The 20,978-nt window shown below is 38.0% G+C and overlaps 3 protein-coding genes across 5 annotated transcripts in view; 2 read left to right on the plus strand and 1 right to left on the minus strand.

Moving 5' to 3' along the window:
* The window catches only part of dclre1c (DNA cross-link repair 1C, PSO2 homolog (S. cerevisiae)), a 7,250-nt gene extending 168 nt beyond the window's left edge, over window positions 1–7,082 (minus strand). Inside the window, exons 1-16 of the mRNA XM_061030427.1 lie at window positions 7,047–7,082; window positions 6,791–6,930; window positions 6,618–6,669; window positions 5,156–5,215; window positions 4,799–4,858; window positions 4,587–4,642; window positions 4,312–4,413; window positions 4,105–4,177; window positions 3,699–3,839; window positions 3,504–3,605; window positions 3,238–3,374; window positions 3,070–3,124; window positions 2,687–2,775; window positions 2,435–2,532; window positions 1,072–1,158; window positions 1–971 (exon numbers count right to left, since the gene is read on the minus strand). The exon at window positions 1–971 is cut by the window's left edge and continues 168 nt beyond it. Of these exons, the coding sequence (XP_060886410.1) occupies window positions 196–971; window positions 1,072–1,158; window positions 2,435–2,532; window positions 2,687–2,775; window positions 3,070–3,124; window positions 3,238–3,374; window positions 3,504–3,605; window positions 3,699–3,839; window positions 4,105–4,177; window positions 4,312–4,413; window positions 4,587–4,642; window positions 4,799–4,858; window positions 5,156–5,215; window positions 6,618–6,669; window positions 6,791–6,930; window positions 7,047–7,082 (2,064 nt within the window). The 3' untranslated portion in view covers window positions 1–195. The remainder of the gene's footprint in view (window positions 972–1,071; window positions 1,159–2,434; window positions 2,533–2,686; window positions 2,776–3,069; window positions 3,125–3,237; window positions 3,375–3,503; window positions 3,606–3,698; window positions 3,840–4,104; window positions 4,178–4,311; window positions 4,414–4,586; window positions 4,643–4,798; window positions 4,859–5,155; window positions 5,216–6,617; window positions 6,670–6,790; window positions 6,931–7,046) is intronic.
* A 60-nt stretch (window positions 7,083–7,142) lies between these two features.
* meig1 (meiosis/spermiogenesis associated 1) lies at window positions 7,143–9,780 on the plus strand. 2 transcript variants are annotated; one of them, XM_061029707.1, is made up of 3 exons: window positions 7,143–7,397; window positions 8,638–8,788; window positions 9,382–9,780. In XM_061029707.1, the coding sequence occupies exons 2-3, from the start codon at window positions 8,642–8,644 to the stop codon at window positions 9,508–9,510; spliced, it is 276 nt and encodes a 91-aa protein (XP_060885690.1). In that variant the 5' UTR covers window positions 7,143–7,397; window positions 8,638–8,641; the 3' UTR covers window positions 9,511–9,780. The 2 variants fall into 2 exon arrangements, with proteins under 2 accessions (XP_060885690.1, XP_060885689.1); XM_061029706.1 differs by having other exon boundaries at window positions 8,608–8,788; window positions 9,382–9,778.
* A 1,637-nt stretch (window positions 9,781–11,417) lies between these two features.
* On the plus strand, window positions 11,418–19,623 carry tmem243b (transmembrane protein 243, mitochondrial b). Of its 2 annotated transcripts, none has more exons than XM_061029310.1 (5): window positions 11,418–11,540; window positions 16,013–16,309; window positions 16,726–16,776; window positions 18,380–18,484; window positions 18,950–19,623. In XM_061029310.1, the coding sequence occupies exons 2-5, from the start codon at window positions 16,232–16,234 to the stop codon at window positions 19,067–19,069; spliced, it is 354 nt and encodes a 117-aa protein (XP_060885293.1). In that variant the 5' UTR covers window positions 11,418–11,540; window positions 16,013–16,231; the 3' UTR covers window positions 19,070–19,623. The 2 variants fall into 2 exon arrangements, with proteins under 2 accessions (XP_060885293.1, XP_060885294.1); XM_061029311.1 differs by lacking the exon at window positions 11,418–11,540 and adding an exon at window positions 15,332–15,425.
* Window positions 19,624–20,978: the final 1,355 nt, after the last annotated feature.

A 20,978-nucleotide genomic window follows, 5' to 3' on the forward strand; every position in this document is an offset into this window, starting at 1 on the left:
TAATCAAACCTCTCGTGGACTTAAAGTGCTCAGTGTGGCTGATTTAGAATCTCATTCTAACTGAATTTATTTACAATCTGAGCTAATTCAATCTGACCCTCAGCTCGCTGTCCACGTTCAGTAGGACACTACTACACTTCACTGGAGACAAACTAGAATGTTAAAGTTTTTTTTGGTGAGCTTTGCTTCTTTTTCTCAATCCCTCTGTCTGATGACCACTTCCTCTCCTGACGCCAGCTTCCTGTACAGCTGCGACAGCTCATCGGGCCGGGGCGTCTTCGACTCGGGCGTGCAGGGAATGTCAAAGTCCGACGACACCTGAGACCCCGAGAGCTCCTCGGGCTCTGACTGAATGTTTAGGTCGTTGTTCGTTTCCTCCAAAGACACAGTTTTGCTCCTCGGGTCTCCGTCTTCCAGTTGTTCCCGTTCTGGACGAAGGATGACGGTGTCGGGTAAATACGAGTCCAGGTTCTGGGAGGAATGATTGGACAGGGAGGCGGACAGGGTCAGGCTGAAGTTTTCGTCGTTGTTCGGGGTTTCCTCCTCTTCGCTGAACAGCTCAGGGGTCTGTGAGCCCGTCATTCGGGAAGGGGCGGGGCTTGGGACAGAGCAGCAGGATTGTAATTGGCTGCTGAGGCTGCTCTGGCTGTCAGGTAGCGTCTCCACGGTGAAGAAATCATCCCATTTCGGCAGATCAGAGGGATCGCGTCCTTCCACCTTGAGCTTATTTTTCTCCGTTTCTTCATGTCTCTCGTTTTCCTTCATCGTCTTTTCTCCCTCCTCCATTATTAGAGTTTCATCCCCTGCTCCCTCGTTCTCCCCCTCCTCCTCCTCCATCTGATCCTCATCATCCTCATCTTCATCATTGGACTCGGTGCAGTCCACATAGTTGCCTGCGACAGCTTGTGTGACCGTCTGAGGTAATGACTCCTCCATGGAAGCAGGGGGCGCTGTTTTCTGAGGCACTTTCACTAGGAACAGATAAAACAGGAAGGAAGTTAATAAAGGATTTAAAAAAAAACACCTAAAGAAGACAAAGGGTCAGAAAATGATGGTGAAGTAGTTCTGAACCTTCGTGTATTTCCTGATCCAGCCCCATCTTCTTCCTCACTGGCGCCAAGTCGAGGCCATCAAAGAGTTCGTCATCGCTGTCTGGATCTGAACACAAACAGACCGATAAATCCAGAAAGCCGATATCGATCATTGATGGTACATCTGGAATACTTGACATTTCAAATCTAATTTTTTGGTGTTCATCACTGTCCTGGACGTCCTACATTTATTTACTCTAAATCGTAAAACACTTAAACGGATTTATTATGTAATAATCTGAGAAATGTATCAGATGAACAGCTCAGCATTAAACCATAAATGATGAGGAGCAATCGGAGAACGTTTAACAGACGAAAGTGAGGAGGTTTGTTGTAGGTCAAAAGTTGCTTGTTAGGTCTTTGTGGTTATTCATGCCCATGACAACAGCCGGTATAACTAGTGTAAGAAAAACTATCAATAATTCTGGATGCCTAGGACTTATATTTCTTGTTACCATGATAGCAAACAGGTGGCGATTTCATTTGCTATTTACCAGTAGCCTATCAAGGGTTAAAAATCTGTTAATCGGGATAATCCTATAATAAAGCCCTTACAAGATAATAGAGAACAAGTTAGCATACAAAAGAAAACGTTCAGAGCTTCACTGGACACATTCAAACACACAAAAACATAATGCAGCACACACAAGTTTGTTTTCCAACAAGTTCGTAAAAACACTTTTGTAAAAGGCAAAGTTAGTCCTTAACAAAATGCATCACAAACAACCCGACCCAAACTCCAAACTGAACATCTGCTGCAGCTGTGTTAATGTTCGTGCAGCTCATTCGACAGAGAGCGACCTACTGTGACCGAGCTGCAGAGCGAGGAGCTCTCCATCCACGAGGACAAGGTCCTTACCTCAGAGGAATCAAGGTCTTAAAAAGCAGGAGAGGAGCCGTCAGATGTGCAGGCTGGATATTCAGTCTAACCTGTTCTGCTTTCAAAAATGAGGGTTTGGTTTTTTTTGTGGTGCATCTCTTTGAAATGTTTGAACTCGGAGCTCATTTTTTTTCTTTTTTTGCTAAAGGACTGATTTGCTTTTACACAAATGATCCATTTTGTATATTTTCAATCATCTCAAAGCAGTAAATTTATCCTCAACATCATCTTTAAAGTGTTTTTGTAACATGAAATTGTACAACCTTTGTGCATGGTGCAAACACAACTTCTTCTCCAAACCTATTCAAGTAATCGTTACAAAAATATTGAAACTCAGAGAGATATCCATCTTCTTTCTGGTCTAACTTCTCATGTTGAACTTGTAAGAAGCATCAACAGCTACCGAGGCAGTGAGAGGTGTTTTTTTTTTGGCAGAACACCTGGAGGTGTATGTTTGTCTCACCAAATGTAGGTCGCTGCACCATGCTGCGTTTGAGGACTCCCAGAGGTTTGTATACGGTTGCTGCATGATCAGATTGGTTTCTGCACATCTGGTTCAACCTGTTCAAACAAAATAAGTCAACTCTTCAGAACTAAGATGCTGCAAGTTTTGCTTTGTAAAATAAACATGAATTACTAGTAAGATGATTTTTTCAATCAACTTAAGGCTGCAAAACTTTATGCAGTGAAGAGAATTGAGTCAAAGCTTACTCACATCTGGGTGACCTGAGTCAGAGTCCGGCCCATGGGGACCACACTGGGGTAGATGTTGACGGGTTTCAGGTAGGAGAGGAAATCTTTCAGCTGAAATAATTTGAGAAACATTGTGAGCATCAAAATATTTGTCCTACAGAGGAGTCGATTAACAAAGACCATTAAAATCAGATCTTCTTGTAACAAATGCTTCTGCAGTACCTGATAATGTAAAGAACCAATCAGTACGATATCTACTGAATTTAAGTTTAGATTCTGGTCCTGAATGATCTGGATTTGTTTGGCCTCTTGCTTTTTTAAATATATATTTTTGGGCTATTTTTGCCATTATCAGATAAACCGCTGAAGAGAGACAGGATTATTTGAATAAACAATGATAGAAACCTCTAAGTAGGACGAGTGGAAACTGAAGCAGGCTCTGAAGGAACTGGCTCCTGTTCTGGAAAAAAAGAAGAAAAAAAAAGAAGAGAGAAGTCAAACTCAGCTCTCACAAACCAAACTTAGTTTAAATTTATGATAACGTGTTATTCCTCCAGTTTCTAAATAATTTACTTTACAATTACGTTGGTTTTCCTCAACCTCTCTCCGAACCACATGGTGGAAGGTTTGATGCTGATGATGCGGAGAGGAGTCCCGTCGGAGGCTATGCAGCCGCACGGCAGCCTGTTGCCCTGGAAAAACTCGTCGGCCTACACACACACACACACACACACACGTGAATTTATATAAATATTACAGCCCTAGTGTGTGTGTGTGTGTGTGTGTGTGTGTGTGTGTGTGTGTGTGTGTGTGTGTGTGTGTGTGACATAAAATGGGACCTTTGGGTGTCGACAGGCATGAATCTGCGTCCTCCTGTCAGTCGTCACGTAGCTCAGGATCTCCGGCATCTTCTTGAACATTTCCAGACTCCTGACGTGGATCTGAGAGAAAAAGAAACAGGAGAAGTTTAACGACACGTTATCAGTTTGTACAAAGAAGGACATGTTGTGTATGTAGCCACATGTTTGTGTCACCTGTGTGTTGAACTCCTCTCCCAGGTTGGTGAACAGGTATTCATATCCATACGCAGCTTTGCAGTTCAGCCAAACAACATGATACGGACTCTGAGCGATCCAGTTCCCCACGAGCTCCAAGATGCCGCTCAGACAAACCTCCTGCAAATAAACACAGAGACATGGATGGATACATATTCTGATGATGTCACAACCGCGCTAACAGGATTTTGTGTTTTAAGATTGTAGTTTTTTCTTCAAGCCGCAAAAACGTCACATCTCAGAACCTGAAATCACAGAATATTTCCTTCATATCGTCCAATACATTTTCATCTACCGACAACATTTTCTGGTGTTTAACTTTAACTTCCATCCTGTTGTAAACCACATGCTTTAATATGAAGATGTTCCCATCCCTCAAACGTACCCGAGTAGGAATCTGGTAGAATCGTGGGTCGTAGAACGTAGAGTCCAGATAAACACTCTGAATGTCCTTCACTCTGTAAGTCAAACATTCACAGCATCAGAAATGCAAACCACGATGACACTCATGGAACAAACAACCTTTTGTTTAGACAAAATTTAAAATCAGAGAATGAGAGAGAAATCGGTAAAGATGAGCTTTGGGACCAACCTGCTGCCAGAGTGCAGATGTTCCATTCTCGGGACGTCTCCGCCGGCCAACCTGAAGTCTCCCGTGTACAGCACGTTTCCCCGAGAACCCTCGAACAGGAACCTAAGTACAGACACACAAAATGACATATTTCATCTTCTCAAAGTTTAAATTCAAAGTGAAACGGCTCCTCAAGGACATCATCGATAGCAGAAAAGGTTGTATGATGTGTTATGAAACATACATTTAAAAAAGATGTAGAAAATAAAGAAATGTTAAAAGATGGTTTCACTAACATTACAGAGCCGGGACAGTGGCCTGCAGGGAGCAATGTGACCACAATATCTTCTTTCTGTCAAACAAATAACAAACAAGATAGATCAAAAAAAAAAAAAAAATCACAAGAAATACTTTTCACAATCTTGAAACTGATGTGCAACAGACACTTTTATTCTGACTGGCTGGACTGATCTAAACTGAGGGAACATTAGGAGACGTTTTGTTTTACCTCTCCAGATGCCTCGTCAACCAGAGATATCTGTGTAGGGCTCTCCAGCTCCAACGCAACCTACGATGGATCATCCACCAGGAGAGAAAGACACAAATAGTTGTAAAAGAAAACATTTTACTTCCATGTTTGACCTACAGCCTCGAAGTATCTGAATAAAAAAAAACCAACATATCACAAAACAAAACAAAAAACACTCGAAATTCATAATAAGTGAGTTATGTTGAATCAAAAATAAGGATGCAGTTAATTTAATACCATGATCGTTAACATTGTACACATATCTCTGTGTTCAGATAATAATCCAAATGATCACCTGCAGTCATACTTACAATGTAATCCTCCCAGAAAGCATACTTGGGACTGCTCAGCAGAAGTTCTTTGGTCACAAATGAGCAGTACAGCCTGACTGTGCGACTAAAACCAAAGAGAAGCACAGTTTAAGTCATTCAGTTAGTTTCTTGTTTCAAGTTAGGAGCCTTTTTATTTGAGGTATTTTACTGTACATGAGCAAACAGTTATACAAGAAGAATATTTAAAAAATGTTAAATAATGTTCAGATTGTATTTATTCAGTCTGCTACACCAGATATTATTGGTTATTGTGATAAGGTTCTTAAAGCACATATATTCTTGTTTTTTTTTCAGGTCAAATTGTGGCTGACCAGACATTATGATACTTATGTATCACTGATTGCACATCTCAACATGTCAATACTGTCCATTTAAAACTCTGTTTTTGCCCATTTACATTTAATCTTTCATATTTAAGACTAGTAATGCTTATTTAAATCCTGGCTGTATATATTCCCATTCTTAGTTTTGATATTTTTTAGTGCTTATTTACTTTGTATTTAATATTATATTGTGTTTAGATTTGCTAATATTGTGTTTTTTGCTCATATTGTGTGTTTGGATAACCTGCTGCTGTAACGCCACAATTTCCCAGTTTGGGATCAATAAAGTAATTCTATTCTATTCTATTCTATTCATGGACTACTGAAATGTTCCTTTTAAGTATTTAAACTGTAGCTCACGTCTGTTTAACAGCTAAAGGAGCTTATGTTGTGTTACTTATGTTTATAGTAAAACATGTTCACTATGAGTGCCTTCCTATCTGGTAGAATTTAAGACTGCACAAATAATATATAAAGCAAAAAATAAACTGCTACCTGTAAACATATAAAAACTGTTCAAAGACAGACAGGGGGGTTATAACTTTAGAGGGAAACTAAACTTGAAACAGCATTTTAAAAAGTATGTGTATTTCCATTTGTGGTTTTGTGGAATGGTTTTGACGAAACGATTAAACAAAGTATGAATATAATGCAATTTTAAAAAATGTACAAAATATATATCTTTGAAAAGTACAGAAATGAGGAAGGAGAATGTAAATCTCACAGATGTTAACGGCGCCTGTTTTCATTTTGTTCTTTTTTTTTGTTTGTTTTTGTTTTGTTCTGTTTTTCTTAATAGCTCGATTGGAGTATTTTTTTGTTTTGTCCGTTTATTTTATTTTATTGGATTTTGCATTTTGTTAATGGTGAAGAATGGGGGTAGGACTTGAAAGCCTAGGCTTCTTCCTATCCCTTTTCGAACGAGTCAAATGTGTATTATATTGAAATTGGCTTTTTTTTTAAATGTATTTTATACAGATTTTTTTCCATTTGTTTATTAATTTTCATCTATTTTTAATCGTTCGAAATAAAGAATAAATAAATAAATAAGTAGGAAACTGTCCCTTCCAATATTTATATAACAATAATATAATTTAATAATTTAATAATAATATAAATGCAAAACAACCAAAACTGTCTCACCTGAACTGCAGCTTCCTCTTCAGTTTTGTTCCTTTCAGTCCTTTCATGTGATCTGTTTAGAGACACAGTATGAGGTTAAGCACATAAAATACACTTCTAGTTGTTTGTGTTAGGTTTAATAAATTGTATCTGATGTTTATATGTTTGTGATGCTAGCTAGCTTCAATGTTTACCTTTGTGACAGTGGGAGAGGAAATATGCCCGGGCATGTAAGTTCTCCCGGTCGAAACGATCCAGAGACATTGTGGGATATTCCTTCATTCGGCCTGCAAATGAACTCATCTTTAAGTCGGACCCTTTGAGAGGTGTCTGTCTAAAATGTAACGACTGTAATTTAAATCGGAGAGAGTTTATTTTGTTCACATCTCTGTCGCATTCACTTGTCCCGCCTACAGAGTTCGGTTCCTCTTCTTCGTCGTTTGTTTTTACGGTGGTGTAGGAGCAGCATCTGCGCACTACCGCCATCTGCTGCCGTAATGATGCATCTGCACTGCTTTCATAAACAAAACACTAGGATGTTTTTGACATTTTTTATTTTACTTTTCACTCTGCACTGGGGGACAACAAACTCTCTTCAACTATCAAGTGATACGTCAATATTTAACACATCTTTTGTTCCGCGCTGTTAAGGACCCATCTTCTGGAAGCGTCTTTTGAATCATGTCCTCCAACGCAGAAGAAGAACGTTCACGGTAACCAGGCAACCAAAGAGAAGCTGTTTAACGTTCACCGTCCTTATGCTAACTGACGTCTGGAAAGCAACTAATCCTAAAAACGAATGTAAGTAATATTTCGTCTGTAATTTAAAAAACAATTATGATAAGAAAATGGCAGAAGAGTGAGGAAATTAGAAACTATAGTGATCTTATTTGACGGTTTATTTAAAAAAAAACAAAAAAAAAAAAACAGGTTGGATTCCGTCTTTGTAGAGCGTAACTCACTTCAATAATACTCGATTTTGAAGTTTCGCCACTTATATTTGAAAGTTCATGTCTAATATCAACTTCTATTAGACTATATTATGTTTTAGGGTATATTATTTAGTTCGGCATACATTGTGATCCAACAAGTAGCACTTATTTTAGTAAAATGTCTCTTTTACTGTTGGAAAGGCTGTCAAAATGATGTAGTTCTGAACTTCACCGCTAGAGGGCGCTGCATCAACAATTGACTTAGACTTAGACTTTCTTTATTGTCATTCAAACTTGTACTTTACAGTGCAGATAAGAACGAAATTTCGTTGAATTTGGCTCGTTGTAGTGCAGGATAAAAACAGCAGTAAGTATTTACATAGAAAAATTAGGTGCAGATATTTAAATAGATATAAAAACAAAAGCTATGTATAAAATTACTATACAGATAAATATATTGCACGTTTGTGATGTATGTATGTTATATTGTATTTTACAGTCCAGTGAGGTAGTCCTGTGTGGGGGTTTGAGGGGGAATGGAGGGATTATTTTTTTGTTTTCAAAAGTCTTGACAGCCTTTCCAACAAATACGAATGTACAAATGTCTTTGCTGATTTTTAAAGACAATCAAATGTGAAGCAAAAAACTTACTTTTGCAGGTTAAGTCTGCTTTAGAGTGCACAGTATAAACATGCTAAAGTTATAGCATGAGAACATTGGTAGTATTTAAAGGTTATTTCTTAATCTTGCATTAGATGTTTAGGGAAAAAAAACAGACAACACATATATTGGATGACCTCCACTGGCTCCCCATCCCCCAGCGTATCAACTTCAAGCTCCTCATCATCACCTTCAAAGCCCTTCACAACCTGGCTCCCCCCTACCTGTCTCACCTCCTCCACCGACACACTCCCACCCGCACTCTCAGGTCTGCAGATGCAAACCTCCTGTCCTGTTTTATTTTGTTTTATGGTTTTATATTTTGTCAAAGCGTCTTCGAGTTCTTAGAAAAGCGCTATAAAAAAACAATGTATTATTATTATTATTATATTGTGATGTATTTTCTTGTCATTTTTCAGTGACTTGTTTCTGACATCTTTTGGCATCAGCACCATGTCCTCTACTAATTACAATGTCTCCAAGCCAAAGTCCATGAGCAGAGCCAAAGGATGGACTGCAGAGGTGGAAAACCTGTTCAGATTCCAGCAGGCGGGCTACAGAGACGAACTGGAGTACATACAAGTCAAACAAGGGGCCTTGGTAAATATTTTGTTTAAAAACTGTAAAGTTGTGTCACGTCATTCAGAGGAAGAGTCACCGTAAGGCAACTTTTCTTTGTCGAAAATATGATTTTCTTTGAATAGTTGTATTTATGTCTACACTCATGCACTTCATGCACTTTAACTTATGTCAATACTGTCCATTTACAACTCTGTTTTTGCACATTTACATTTAATCTTTCATATTAAAGACTATTAATGCTTAGTTAAATCCTGGTTGTATATATTCTCATTCTTAGTTTTGATATTTTTAGTGCTTATTTACTTTGTATTTAATATTATTTTGTGTTTAAATTAGCTAACATTGTGTTTTTTGCTCATATTGTGTGTTTGGATAACCTGCTGCTGTAACGCCACAATTTCCCAGTTTAGGATCAATAAAGTAATTCTATTCTATTCTATTCTATTATGGAGGGCTGTTAGTGACTGTGTGAACATGGGTCAAAAGGTTTAATATGTTTAATGTGTTTTCATTTCAGGAAAACTGTAAAACATAATGACTGTATAGCAGACTGTCAAAAGTCCATTTTGTCATTTAAGGTTCTTATGCTTCCTTTTCTGTTTCTGTCTCAGGTTGAAAAATGGCCACAGACGGGCTATGTGAAGAAGCTCCAACGTCGAGACAACACATTTTATTATTACAGCAGGAAAAGGGAATGTCTGGAGCGTGAAGTCAACAAAGTCAAAGTTTACGCATACTGATTATACAAGCACAGTCTGTCAGCACACACTGTGGCTGCAGATTGACGACGATGAAGATTGCCATTTTTATTATTACATTAGGCTACATGTTAATTACTTAAGGACCAGATGTGTTTTTTGTCTTGAGAGTTCACATTGCTATAGAAACAGGAAGTCATAGTCTACTGGATCTTAATGTGCAGTCCTGAATGCAATCTTTGAAACACTTTTAATACAATAAAAAGCTCAAACTAAAGAATGACTACTACATTAAGATGTGAGAATTTGAGGTGATTTTTTGACTTTTGGAACAGGAAATATTTAGAAAAAAAAATGACTTTAAAAAGAACTTAATCTTCCTTTATGCTGATTGTGCTATTTCTTTCCATTGTGTTCATACTTCATGTCTTTGAAAAGGAAAAAAGTAGTATAGGGGTCAATAGTTCAAACAACATGAATCAAAGGCTTTTTAACTTACTGGTACAGAGGATAAGTGTCTTTAATAGAAGCAGTAAAACAAATTTCAATGTCACATTTTACGAGTTAAGCAAATCTTCGGTTTAAATTAGATAAGGATAATGACTTAATATATTTGTATTACTACTACACGCTTTGATGAGGACAGATTTCATGCTCATTCACTGTAACATCCATGACCTTCAGTTCGCAATGTGACTGAAGTATTTCTTTTCGCTGGGATTATTTGCTTGGTCCGTCACACTCTCCTCATGTGATGTTACCATGAGGGGTGAGATTACATATGAACCCCACTGCCTCTCAGATCTCAGAGCTTTTTTCCCCCCGGATCAAAGACATATTACTTAATTCAGCTTTCTGTTAATGAGAGATTTATACTTAATTAGCTTCTAATTAGAAAGAAAGTTGATGATTCTGCTCAGAGAAACTTACAAGCTGGTGTGACTGCCTCCTGTTTCACTACAGACAGCCTGGGGATAGAAAGGCAGGTGAGTAATTCTAAATAACACAATTATTTCTTTACATTTATAAAAAAAAATAGTAATCAAAACTACAGTGTTACTCTTAAAATGTATGTGAGGTCACTTTTTATTCAACCAAATACATTGTGGGTTTAGTCTGTTAGTTTTACTGGGAAGCCAGAGATCCTCACTCAGAAAAATGTCAATTGCTGTAAATTTACAAGGAAATTTCAACAGTATGATCCTGTTATGTTTAAATACAGGACATTACTGTATTATAACGGTTTATAACAATATTTTACTGTATTATTGCTTGAAGGAAACAAAACGGTAATTTACCGTAGTTTTTGCAACAATTCACAGTAAAAATCTGCAAATATACCTCTTTTGAAGAAGTTTAAATGAACAGTATTAAACAGTTAATCCTTTCAACAGTATTTTCCTGTTATGGTTTAAAATAACAGCTTTTTGCTGTATTTACAAAAATGGTAGTAATATTATAAAATAAAAATGTTCCTTAAATACAATAAAAGAGAGAGAGCGAGGAGGAGCAGGGTTAAGAGGGACAGACAGTCAGTCATCATCAGTAAGATGAGAAAAAGGTGACCTTATTTTAATGCAACATAAACTATATCGATATTAACGATATTGTCTTACCCTATATCTTGTTTGAAAATATATCGTTATATCTTAAAAACTCGATATATTGCCCAGCCCTAATATATTTTCACAATAATTGGTAAAGTAATGTATACCATTTTAAATGTTTTTAAATTGTATTAGCTTTCTGGAAGGCATCTCTGGACCCCCTTCTTGATGATTCGTGACCACCCGGAGGTGTCCCGACCCCCACTTTGGGAACCCCAGTTCTCCTGCTATCAGCCGTGCGTTGTTTATTATTTGCATGTTTTTTAAACGGGGTTCGGCGAGCTGCGCATGCGTGAACCTGCTGGTGACGCAGCGACGCGGTCGGCTCAACAGTAAACTGAACTCCCCTTTAACAGCTTGAACTGAAGCTACCGGGCTTATTCCCTTTAACTCCCTGTCGACCCTCCTGCTCGGCTTTTCTCAAGTTATGTTTCAACTGAGGGCAACACGGAGGCTGTAACACAAGTGAGTCTTCAATATGGGTGCTAAAAAAAAAACACCATTATTATCTTTTAATCGTGAATGTTTTGATTCCTGTCTGCAGGTCTGCAGCTGTCTTTATAGGTTAGCTTAGCTTCATTAGCATTACCTGCTTTACAGCTGGCCTTACCGGGTAAATCTCAGGTTAGCTAACAGCACTTAAAGTGACATAAATATGTAAGTCATTAAACATGTTTAGAGGTATTTAATATAAAATATAATGTATGTTTTCTCCACTTTACAGTAACATATGGTCGGTTAGTAACCGTTTAGCCCCCTGGCAGTAACCGGCTAACAAGCTGTTTGGGTGAAGTTAAAGGTGTTTGCTTGTAGCTGTTGCTAACCAGGTAATCTAAATACTGACTAATTGAGGTAATTAGTGAGATGTGAGGTATTGACATGTGTCACATAGATGTCATGTGTTTGTTTCAGTTGGTTAATTGTCCTGTTGACATTCAGGGTTAGCTTGCTGGTGGTGTTTATAATAGAATAGATGTGTATTGTCATGTGCACAGGTACAGGACAGGACAGGTACAGGACAGGTACAGGACAGGACAAGGACAGGACAGGTACAGGACAGGTACAGGACAGCACAGGTACAGGACAGGACAGGTACAGGACAGGTATATGTGTGTGTTTCTCCCTGAGTCAGCTTTTATAAAAAATAAAGTTAAAATTATATATAAAATAGAATAACATTATAAGAAAAAAAAGAGTATAAAAGTACAAATAAAATAAAAAATAAGTTGAAGTAAATTAAAATAAACTGTACAGAAGTTATACACTGAATTAAAGCAAAGATATAATACAAAACAAATAACAAAGGGGAACACTGTACAATGAAATGAAATGTACTTTCTACATCTCTTATTGCACCTGAGGTTATTGCACACATATTTTTCACATTATATAATTGCACTGTTTTTTGTTTTTAAGGTTAATATTGAACACTTGTGTTGCACTGTGAGGTGTGGGGTGAAGTACTTCCTAGCTGAGCAGCACAACATCATGTATTAAAGTATATTATTTCTTAAGATAACTTATTGATTTTTGCTTTTCTAGATGCTCACAGTCCTTCTTCTTCTTCTTCTTCTTATAATGCTCCAACAGTGATCTGTGCTAAATATACTGCACCCAGGTGGAGGAAATATACATTAAAGTCTATGAAGATAAAATAATCTGCACACAGACTCTTTAATTTACAATATTTAAGTTGGTTTTTCCAACCTAAATCTTCCATGTGGTTTTTATGTATTTATCATAATTGTCAGATTTACTTATAGAGCTGAAACAAGGAGATGTTTAATTAATCAGTTGATGAAGAAGCATTTTGTTTATTTATTTACCACTTTAGTTGTCAGAAAAAATATATGTAGGTATTGTTACATCTAATTAAAAGTACAACAGATGCAATGAATGTATATAGGAGTTTTAGCCATGGCTGATTTGCAGTCCTGGTCCCTGGTTAGGCTTTTAGGAAACGACACAGATGAAACAGTAAAATAGACATATAGACGGGCAGCAACATAGATGTTTAACAGCTAACAGTAAAGCAGACATATACAAACAGATCGATGAAAATAACTAAGAATAAGAATTAAGAACAATAACTGGAACAGCAACAAACTATCAGGGACATCTGTGAGTACTTATTTTCCATCAAAATGTCAAGAAGTCCCTGATGTTTGCTTCTTATTTGTAAGTATTCGAGGACTCTCCTGGTCTTATATGATAAGAAATTGAATATTCACTGTTTACTTTCTGTTAATTTGAATCTTCTATGAGAGTAAATTGTTTACCTTAGAGATTGGACTGCTTATCTGACCTTTCACAGAGTTAGTAATTTCCATTTTCCACATATTAAGTCTTTAAAATGTCAAACTGTATTCAATTATCCAGAAACTAAATTCACTTAAGATGTGAATTAGCCCAGTTAGTTGATTTCTTTTGCAACAAATTCTTCCAATTTTGGTTATTTTAGTGTAACATATGGCCATCACGAAGCGTACCTTTCCTCTCAAGTGAATATACAAGCGTGTGTATTTACCTAATGCACCTGCGTGTGGTAAAATGCCTGAATGACTAGCTGTGTTTCATGGATTTGATTGTCGTCACTCTCCAGGTTTTATCAAGTTACAAAGCCACTGTGTGGGTTGTACTGCCAACTCATATATGAACCAACTATTTTTTTCTCCTCAGCTGCAGAGTTAAGTCGTGGGGTCTCTCTGTGTTTTTAAGGAGCCTAGTGAATCACAAGGCTGTGTAGGAATGTAGCTTTAGGCCAGTTTTATGCCGGTTTATAATGAAGCTCTTGTTTTCCACTGTGTGAGTTTTCTGCTGAGAAAGCTCTGTGAAGGGTTTTTATTTCCCTTCCTGGTGCCTTCTGACCCAGAAAGGAAGCAGCAACCGTCCACAGCTGCTGTCACTGTGAAAATCATTACCATAACCTTGAAGACGGGGCGTGAAACTATCATTTTAAGAGAAGGGTGTTTTAATCCCTGTATTCTTTGTAAAGTTGCCACTACAATCATAATCCTCAGATTTGGAGTTTGGTTGTTTCTGTTTTGCTCAAACTTGCGTCAAACTTAAATGTGCTGGCTTGTAACATCAAACTGAGCCTGAACTCTCCCCTCCCTGCTTTCTCTTCCTTTGGCAACTAATGCTTTTTTTTGTGATCTGCTTGTGTCATTTCTGGAACATGAAGAGCACGTTTGAGAAGATTTGAGGGATTTTGGGGATATTAAATATTCAAAGAAACACAGCAGGATGTATTTCACAGCTTGTTTCCCACATTTAGTGCATTAGATCAGAGCTCGGTTTTCTCCCAGACACTTGGCCTCTTCAACATTGTGCTTTGTGAAAATAAATGAGCCCACATCTCCTATATGTGAAGTGCTTTGGAAAGTGTCTTGTGATTTTGCCCTGGGTTTCGACTGTCAGACCACATAGAGTCTTTCCTGTCTTATTCGTCGAGATTGTAAGCAGTATGAAAGGAAAACTTGAGGCAAAGCTGAAGTACTTTTACGCTACAATACTTTGCAATTTCTTTCTTAATATCATCCTAAAATACCCTGCATATACTGTAACTTGAAGATCATTTAATGAGGATGGATCTTTTTTCAATGCCATATACATCTAACGTTACTCTGTATCCTACAAGTAGAAAGACAAACTTCATTTTTGATATTGCCTCAAACATTCACACCATAACATCTATTTCTCAGCTGTCCTTGAGCATGTGGTGAGATTGTTACATAAGTCGGCTTACAACAATAACAACACAGTTATTCACTAAGTATTTCTTATTTTCTTGGCATTATGAGTCATGATTTTTTTTACTCCCCCTTTGGTTGTGAAATCTCTGACTTGACTTTGTCTCCCCATCCTCCCCTTTTTCCTCTTTTGTCCAAAATATGTCAGAAAAATCGTCATCATAAGCTCCCTGAGCCCAGGGTGAAGATCTCAAATATCCTGCTTTTTTAATAACTCTCAAAAACACAAATATGTGACGTTTACAATCCTGTTAAGAAGAGCAAATCTCACATTTCAGAGGCTTGAGCCAGAGTAGTTTCTGCCCCAAAAGCGTCTTAAATTATTGATCTTGTAGGAGAGAAATTTGAATGTGTGTCATTGTTTCTCATGCCCGTCTATCATTCTGTATAGATATTTATTCATGTACTTAATTTGGACACTAGATGGTGATAATAGCTTGTGTTGGTTAATTTTTCAGGTGTTTATAGGTCATGGGTAAACAGGAAGTTAGCTGGCAGGTGTGGGAACAAACGATTGTACCAAAATGTGGGTAACAGTCATTGTTTAATCACACAGCAGCAGTTAGAGATCTGGAAAGCTTTTCACCTCATCATAACGGTAATCTGTATGTTTCATCATCCTGCAGTAAACGGGAACGTCACCTGAAGTTTTCACATTTTGTTGTTGACATTTGTTTTGAATTTAATCCGCGTCAGGGTCATTCCAAACATCGATGCAAGTGACTACAAGTTTGAAACATTGGTGACGCAAGATCTATTATCGTTTCCTGTCCAGCAGCCAATCCATTCATTGACTTGTTGTTTCAGCTGTAGTCTTTGGTCTTAGCTGTGTAAACTGATGGAAGCCCTGCTGGCCTTGAAAGCGCACTTGTTTTTTTTTTGTCAGATTGAATCAACCAGTGCATTGACTTCTACATTGTTGCTGTAACAGAATGAACTCAAATTTAGTTTAGCTTCCTCTTTCCTGCACCAGTGATCATTATCATCACCGCTGCTTTTTTTTTTTTAAAAGACAGAGCCGGCCTCTGTGGTTGTTATCGCACCTGGAAAAAAGAGGAAGTGAAGCAGAAAGAGATGCTATATTAATCTGATGTGTTTTGACCTGCAGCGATTTACCAACACAGCTTGTTATTTGTCACCTTTTGGAGCATTAGGGTTACAACATGTCCTTTTTCTCTCTTTTAGGTAAACTAACAAACCCACCAGGCCAGCAGAGTCACCTTCCATCATGTCTCCATCAGCCTGTTGACACTGACTGCTTCCCCCGGCGCCGTGCAAACAAGACGGAGGCAGCTGGAGGCTAGCCAGCCAGCTAGCATGCAGCAGTTGCCCTGTGTTTCCAAGAGGCGGCGCTGCTGAGAGGAGAGCGGACGGGGGCTGAGAGTGTAGCTGCTGTCTCGGGCCATGGATGACTTCACCACCAGGACTTACGGCACTAGCGGCATGGACAACAGACCTCTGTTCGGGGAGACCTCGGCACGGGTAGGAGCCTGGAGGAAGTGTGCTTTGTGCCTGCAGTCAAACTATCATAATGCACTCAGTTGTTTGCACTGTTAGAAGTCAAACATTTAAATAACATTAACATATACTTTGTATACTTTGGATTGGTCCATTCATTTCCTCCTTATAAGGTCTTTATTTTCATCTTCTGACGGGTGTGTTTTATTCCTAAAAGCATAAGGCTGCTGCTTCAAGTCGACAAAACCCATCAAAACACCAACAATGTGTTTTTCTTTCTGTGGCTCTCAGTGTTTGTTTCAGGCAACAGCACAGCTTTAAAACACAGAGCAATACGATCCATTCAATACATCAGATATGTTAGAAGGAGACATTTATAGTTTTGCTCTGGAGCCATGTTGATTTGTATGAACTGATGTGTTGAATTGTCTTTCCTGCAGGATCGAATCATCAACATGGCAGTGGGGGGATTCACGTCTCTGGTTGTTTTAGTAAGTACAAATCTTCAGCAGTAAAATGCACGCGAGCGCGCGCCCCATGTATGGAGGCTGTAGTCCTCCAAGCGGGCGGCCCGGGTTCGAATACGACCTGTGGCTCCTTTCCCGCATGTCATTCCCTACTCTCTCTCTCTCCTGATTTCAGACTCTATCAACTGTCCTATCTCTCTAATAAAGGCCCAAAATTCCCAAAATAAATCCATAAATCTTTAAAAAATAAATAAAAAAAAGTGACAGCTGGAAGGTCGTAGAATGGAAATAAAGTTAGCAGAAAATTTAAATATTTAAATAAAGTATATCGAAAAATCTGTTGTATAAGGCCCCGTGTCCACCTAGTGTTTTTTCCAGGGAAGAAAAGTGCTGGCAGGAGTGTTTGCATGAAGCATTTGTGCGCCGAGATGAAAAGCGCTGCACGTCCGTCCCGTCTCTATGACAACAGCCGCTGTATGACCGACAGGGCTCCGTTACTTTTTACTGCACGGTTCATATTTGAGATTTATTTCCCGATCAGATACGGAGCAAAGAGGACGTGGGTACAAGATACGATCTGTAGACGGCAAAACTACAGGGAATAACTTCTTCTACTGTATTATTGAAGTTGTTGCTAGTTCTGCTTTATTTCCTTGTTAATTGTTTAGCACCAATACACCAAGTCAAATTCCTTGTATGTGTAAATGTACTTGGCAATAAAACCCGATTCTGATTCTGATTCTGAATATTATATTTTTTCTATATTTAATCAACTTTTTGAAGAGTTGATAGATTGAGTGGCTGCACTAAAAAGACGTTGGCTGCCTGCTGCTGTGAACGCTCTCTCCTCATTGAAAACAATTATAAAAAGACGCCGGCGCTCAGAAAAACACGTGTTTTTCTTGGAATGTGTTTCCACTGTAATCGTACATCAGGGTGTGTAGAGATCCTTTAAAGTCCCTAATGATCAGAACTCATCTGACGTTTGGCCTTTAGATCAATTAAAACTCTCACATGCTGATATTACACGTCTTGAAGCACAGAACAAAGCAGGAAGTCTCTACGCTGCCAATCGTGCATATTTGCTTTAACACATCAAGGCCCGCGGAGAATTAATTTTCAGATGTTTTTACATTTCAAATCAAACGTTACAACTTCACAACATCAATTAGTCGACATTGAAGGGTCTGTGAAAGGCGTAAAATGTGACTGATAAATCCACACTTCATAGACTGTGGTTAAAACAGTGACTCGTGTGTTCTTACATCAACTTCTCCAAAGTGAAAATACTTTCTGAACTCATGCTTTTCTCTGTTTCCTGAATTTCTACTTTAGATTGTCGTCTTATCTTAACATGAGCTCCTCTTAACCGTGATACACAGATGTGGTTCAACATGTTTAAAGAAGCTCTGAGGTCGTTCTTCATGTTTGTCCTGGTCATTTACTAAACCTTTAATCCTGGTTATTATGAAAAAAGAAAATGTGAACTACATCCACATTAGAGGATAATGAGTGACTTTAAAAGACACATGGAGGGAGTACATTCTTCTTGGGAGTCTTGAATGATTTTGTATTTAGTTTTAAATTGAACGTGTCCATAATGTTGTTGTTCTGTTTTGTCTCACAGGTGACTGTCATCAGTTCATTTGTGTTCCCCTCGCTGCCTCCACGACCGCTTAATGTCTTCTTCGCCGTCTGCATCCTGTTAGCCTGCGGATCCAACTTAGTGCTGGTAATAGTTAGAAACAGTGACTTCAATTTTACTCGCAAGAATGCTTAAAAATATCAAACTTCCTTTAGTTCACTCATTTAGAAAAGCTTGAGCGAGAGGAGGAGTGACGGTCATTGTTGGAACAATTAAGTCAATGAATGACTGTTGATATTAAACAGTTAATTTTGTTAAGGAAAATTATTTTTAGCTTTTCAATATTTGCTTACAATAAGTGTTTTATTGTGTCAAGATTGCCTAACATTTCAAAAATGAAAGAATATATTTCAGAAAAAAGAAGATTTATTGCATCTGTTTAGTTGTGAAGACATAAATAAATGTTTTCCGTTGTTTTGAGACGATTTTAAGTCAGTTAATTATTTTAAAATAAAGGTTAATTGGTAGCCAAATGAAAATCAATTTTGATCTGAAAATTATGTTAAAATCCTAAAAACAAGGATCTTTATTCTCTGTCTTTTCCTCTCTTAGATCTTCTGGTACCGGCAGGGCGATCTGGAGCCTAAATTCAGGAATCTGATCTACTTCATGCTGGCGTCCATCGTGCTGCTGTGTCTATGTGCCAACCTGTACTTCCACGACGTCAGGTAAAGACGGAGACGAGGAAAACGGGGGAGGAAGAAGGGAAGACATGGCCTTGACAGACACATTCATAGAAGGACAGACGCACGCAGAGTGAAGGAAACTCAACACTCGTTAAATGTGAACGAGCAAAATGAAACAAACTAAAAAAAAAAGATCTCGGACCAAAAACCAGTGAATCTTGCTGGTTCAGGTGGAAGGAAAACTGTGGGAGCTGAGAGGTGAAGCTCTGCACACAAACATGGGAGATGGAAGAGGAGACTCACAGCTGAAGGATGAACTTTGAGGTGAAGCAGGTGTGTTTACAAGCACATCGAACATTCACAGTCTTTCACAAAAACAAGCACTTAAACTGAAAAGAAATGGGTCTGATATGATTATGCAACAGTTAAAGGAAAAATCTGCCCTTTTATAATGTTTATTTAAACTGTTTAATATTGTGTTGTTAGGAATTTATGCTCGTCTCCAAAAAACTGCCAGGAAAAAAGGGGCCAAACTGGTGCTTTCATTCATTGCAGAGGCTTATTGTCATGCTACATAAAAATCTAAATCATGCCAAATAATGCAGACATGACCTGTGTCTCATTTCATCCTTTAAAGTTGTTTTTTTTTAAGACCAAATTCATGACAATGACTTCACAATCATTCCTCCAGAAAATCTGCTGCCTGCTATCGGTGCATTCAGGGTCAGTGAGCCACAGAAAACACATAAAAAAACACTTTCCTGTTATCAAACTGAATATTTAATCTGCTGCACACACCACAGAAAAGACAATAGTTGTTGTTTTTTTAACTGATTTTACTGGGGTGGATTTTTCCTTTAACCAGGGTGGAGATAGTCAGCACATAAACACACTGAGTGACAAAGGACGAGGGGGGTTTGATGTCGGACCCCCCCCCCCCCTCCTGTCAGTACTGTAGACTGTAGCACAAGCGTGCTAACACAGCAGTAGCACAAGCAGCATCAGAGCTCCGTGGGGGCAATTATATGCAAAAGTTTGTACGTCTTCTTTGCTTCTTTTCCTGCGTTTTCTAGCTTATCTGATTATCAGGGTTTGAATTAATGAAGTTTCCAAACCGAGTCTCTCTAAGAGGATTCTTTTTTTTATTATTAGAGACTCAGAGACTGACTGCCAATTCTTTCACTAAGCATTCACTAACTTGTGTAAGCCATACACGCACTGACACACATAAACACACACGCTCAGGCCAGCTGCACCAATGAGAATGAATGGAAACAATTCACATGGCTTTACAGTACAGCAGATCTTTACATTTCTATATCACGAGCACCTATCTTCATATTTCTACATCACAAACAATCTATCTTCATATTTCTATATCACAAGCATCTATCTTTAAATTTCTATATCACAAGCATCTATCATCACATTTCTACATCACAAACAATCTATCTTCATATTTCTACATCACAAACATCTATCATCACATTTCTACATCACAAACATCTATCTTCACATTTCTACATCACAAGCATCTATCATCACATTTCTACATCACAAACAATCTATCTTCATATTTCTATATCACAAGCATCTATCTTTAAATTTCTACATCACAAACAATCTATCTTCCTATTTCTACATCACAAGCATCTATCATCACATTTCTACATCACAAGCATCTATCTTCCTATTTCTACATCACAAGCATCTATCTTCCTATTTCTACATCACAAGCATCTATCATCACATTTCTATATCACAAACGTCTATCTTCACATTTCTATATCACAAGCATCTATCTTTAAATTTCTACATCACAAGCATCTATCTTCCTATTTCTATATCACAAGCATCTATCTTCCTATTTCTATATCACAAGCATCTACATCACAAGCATCTATCTTCCTATTTCTATATCACAAGCATCTATCTTCCTATTTCTACATCACAAG

The sequence above is a fragment of the Labrus mixtus genome, chromosome 22, assembly GCF_963584025.1.
Source record: "Labrus mixtus chromosome 22, fLabMix1.1, whole genome shotgun sequence".
Taxonomy (NCBI): Eukaryota; Metazoa; Chordata; class Actinopteri; order Labriformes; family Labridae; genus Labrus; species Labrus mixtus.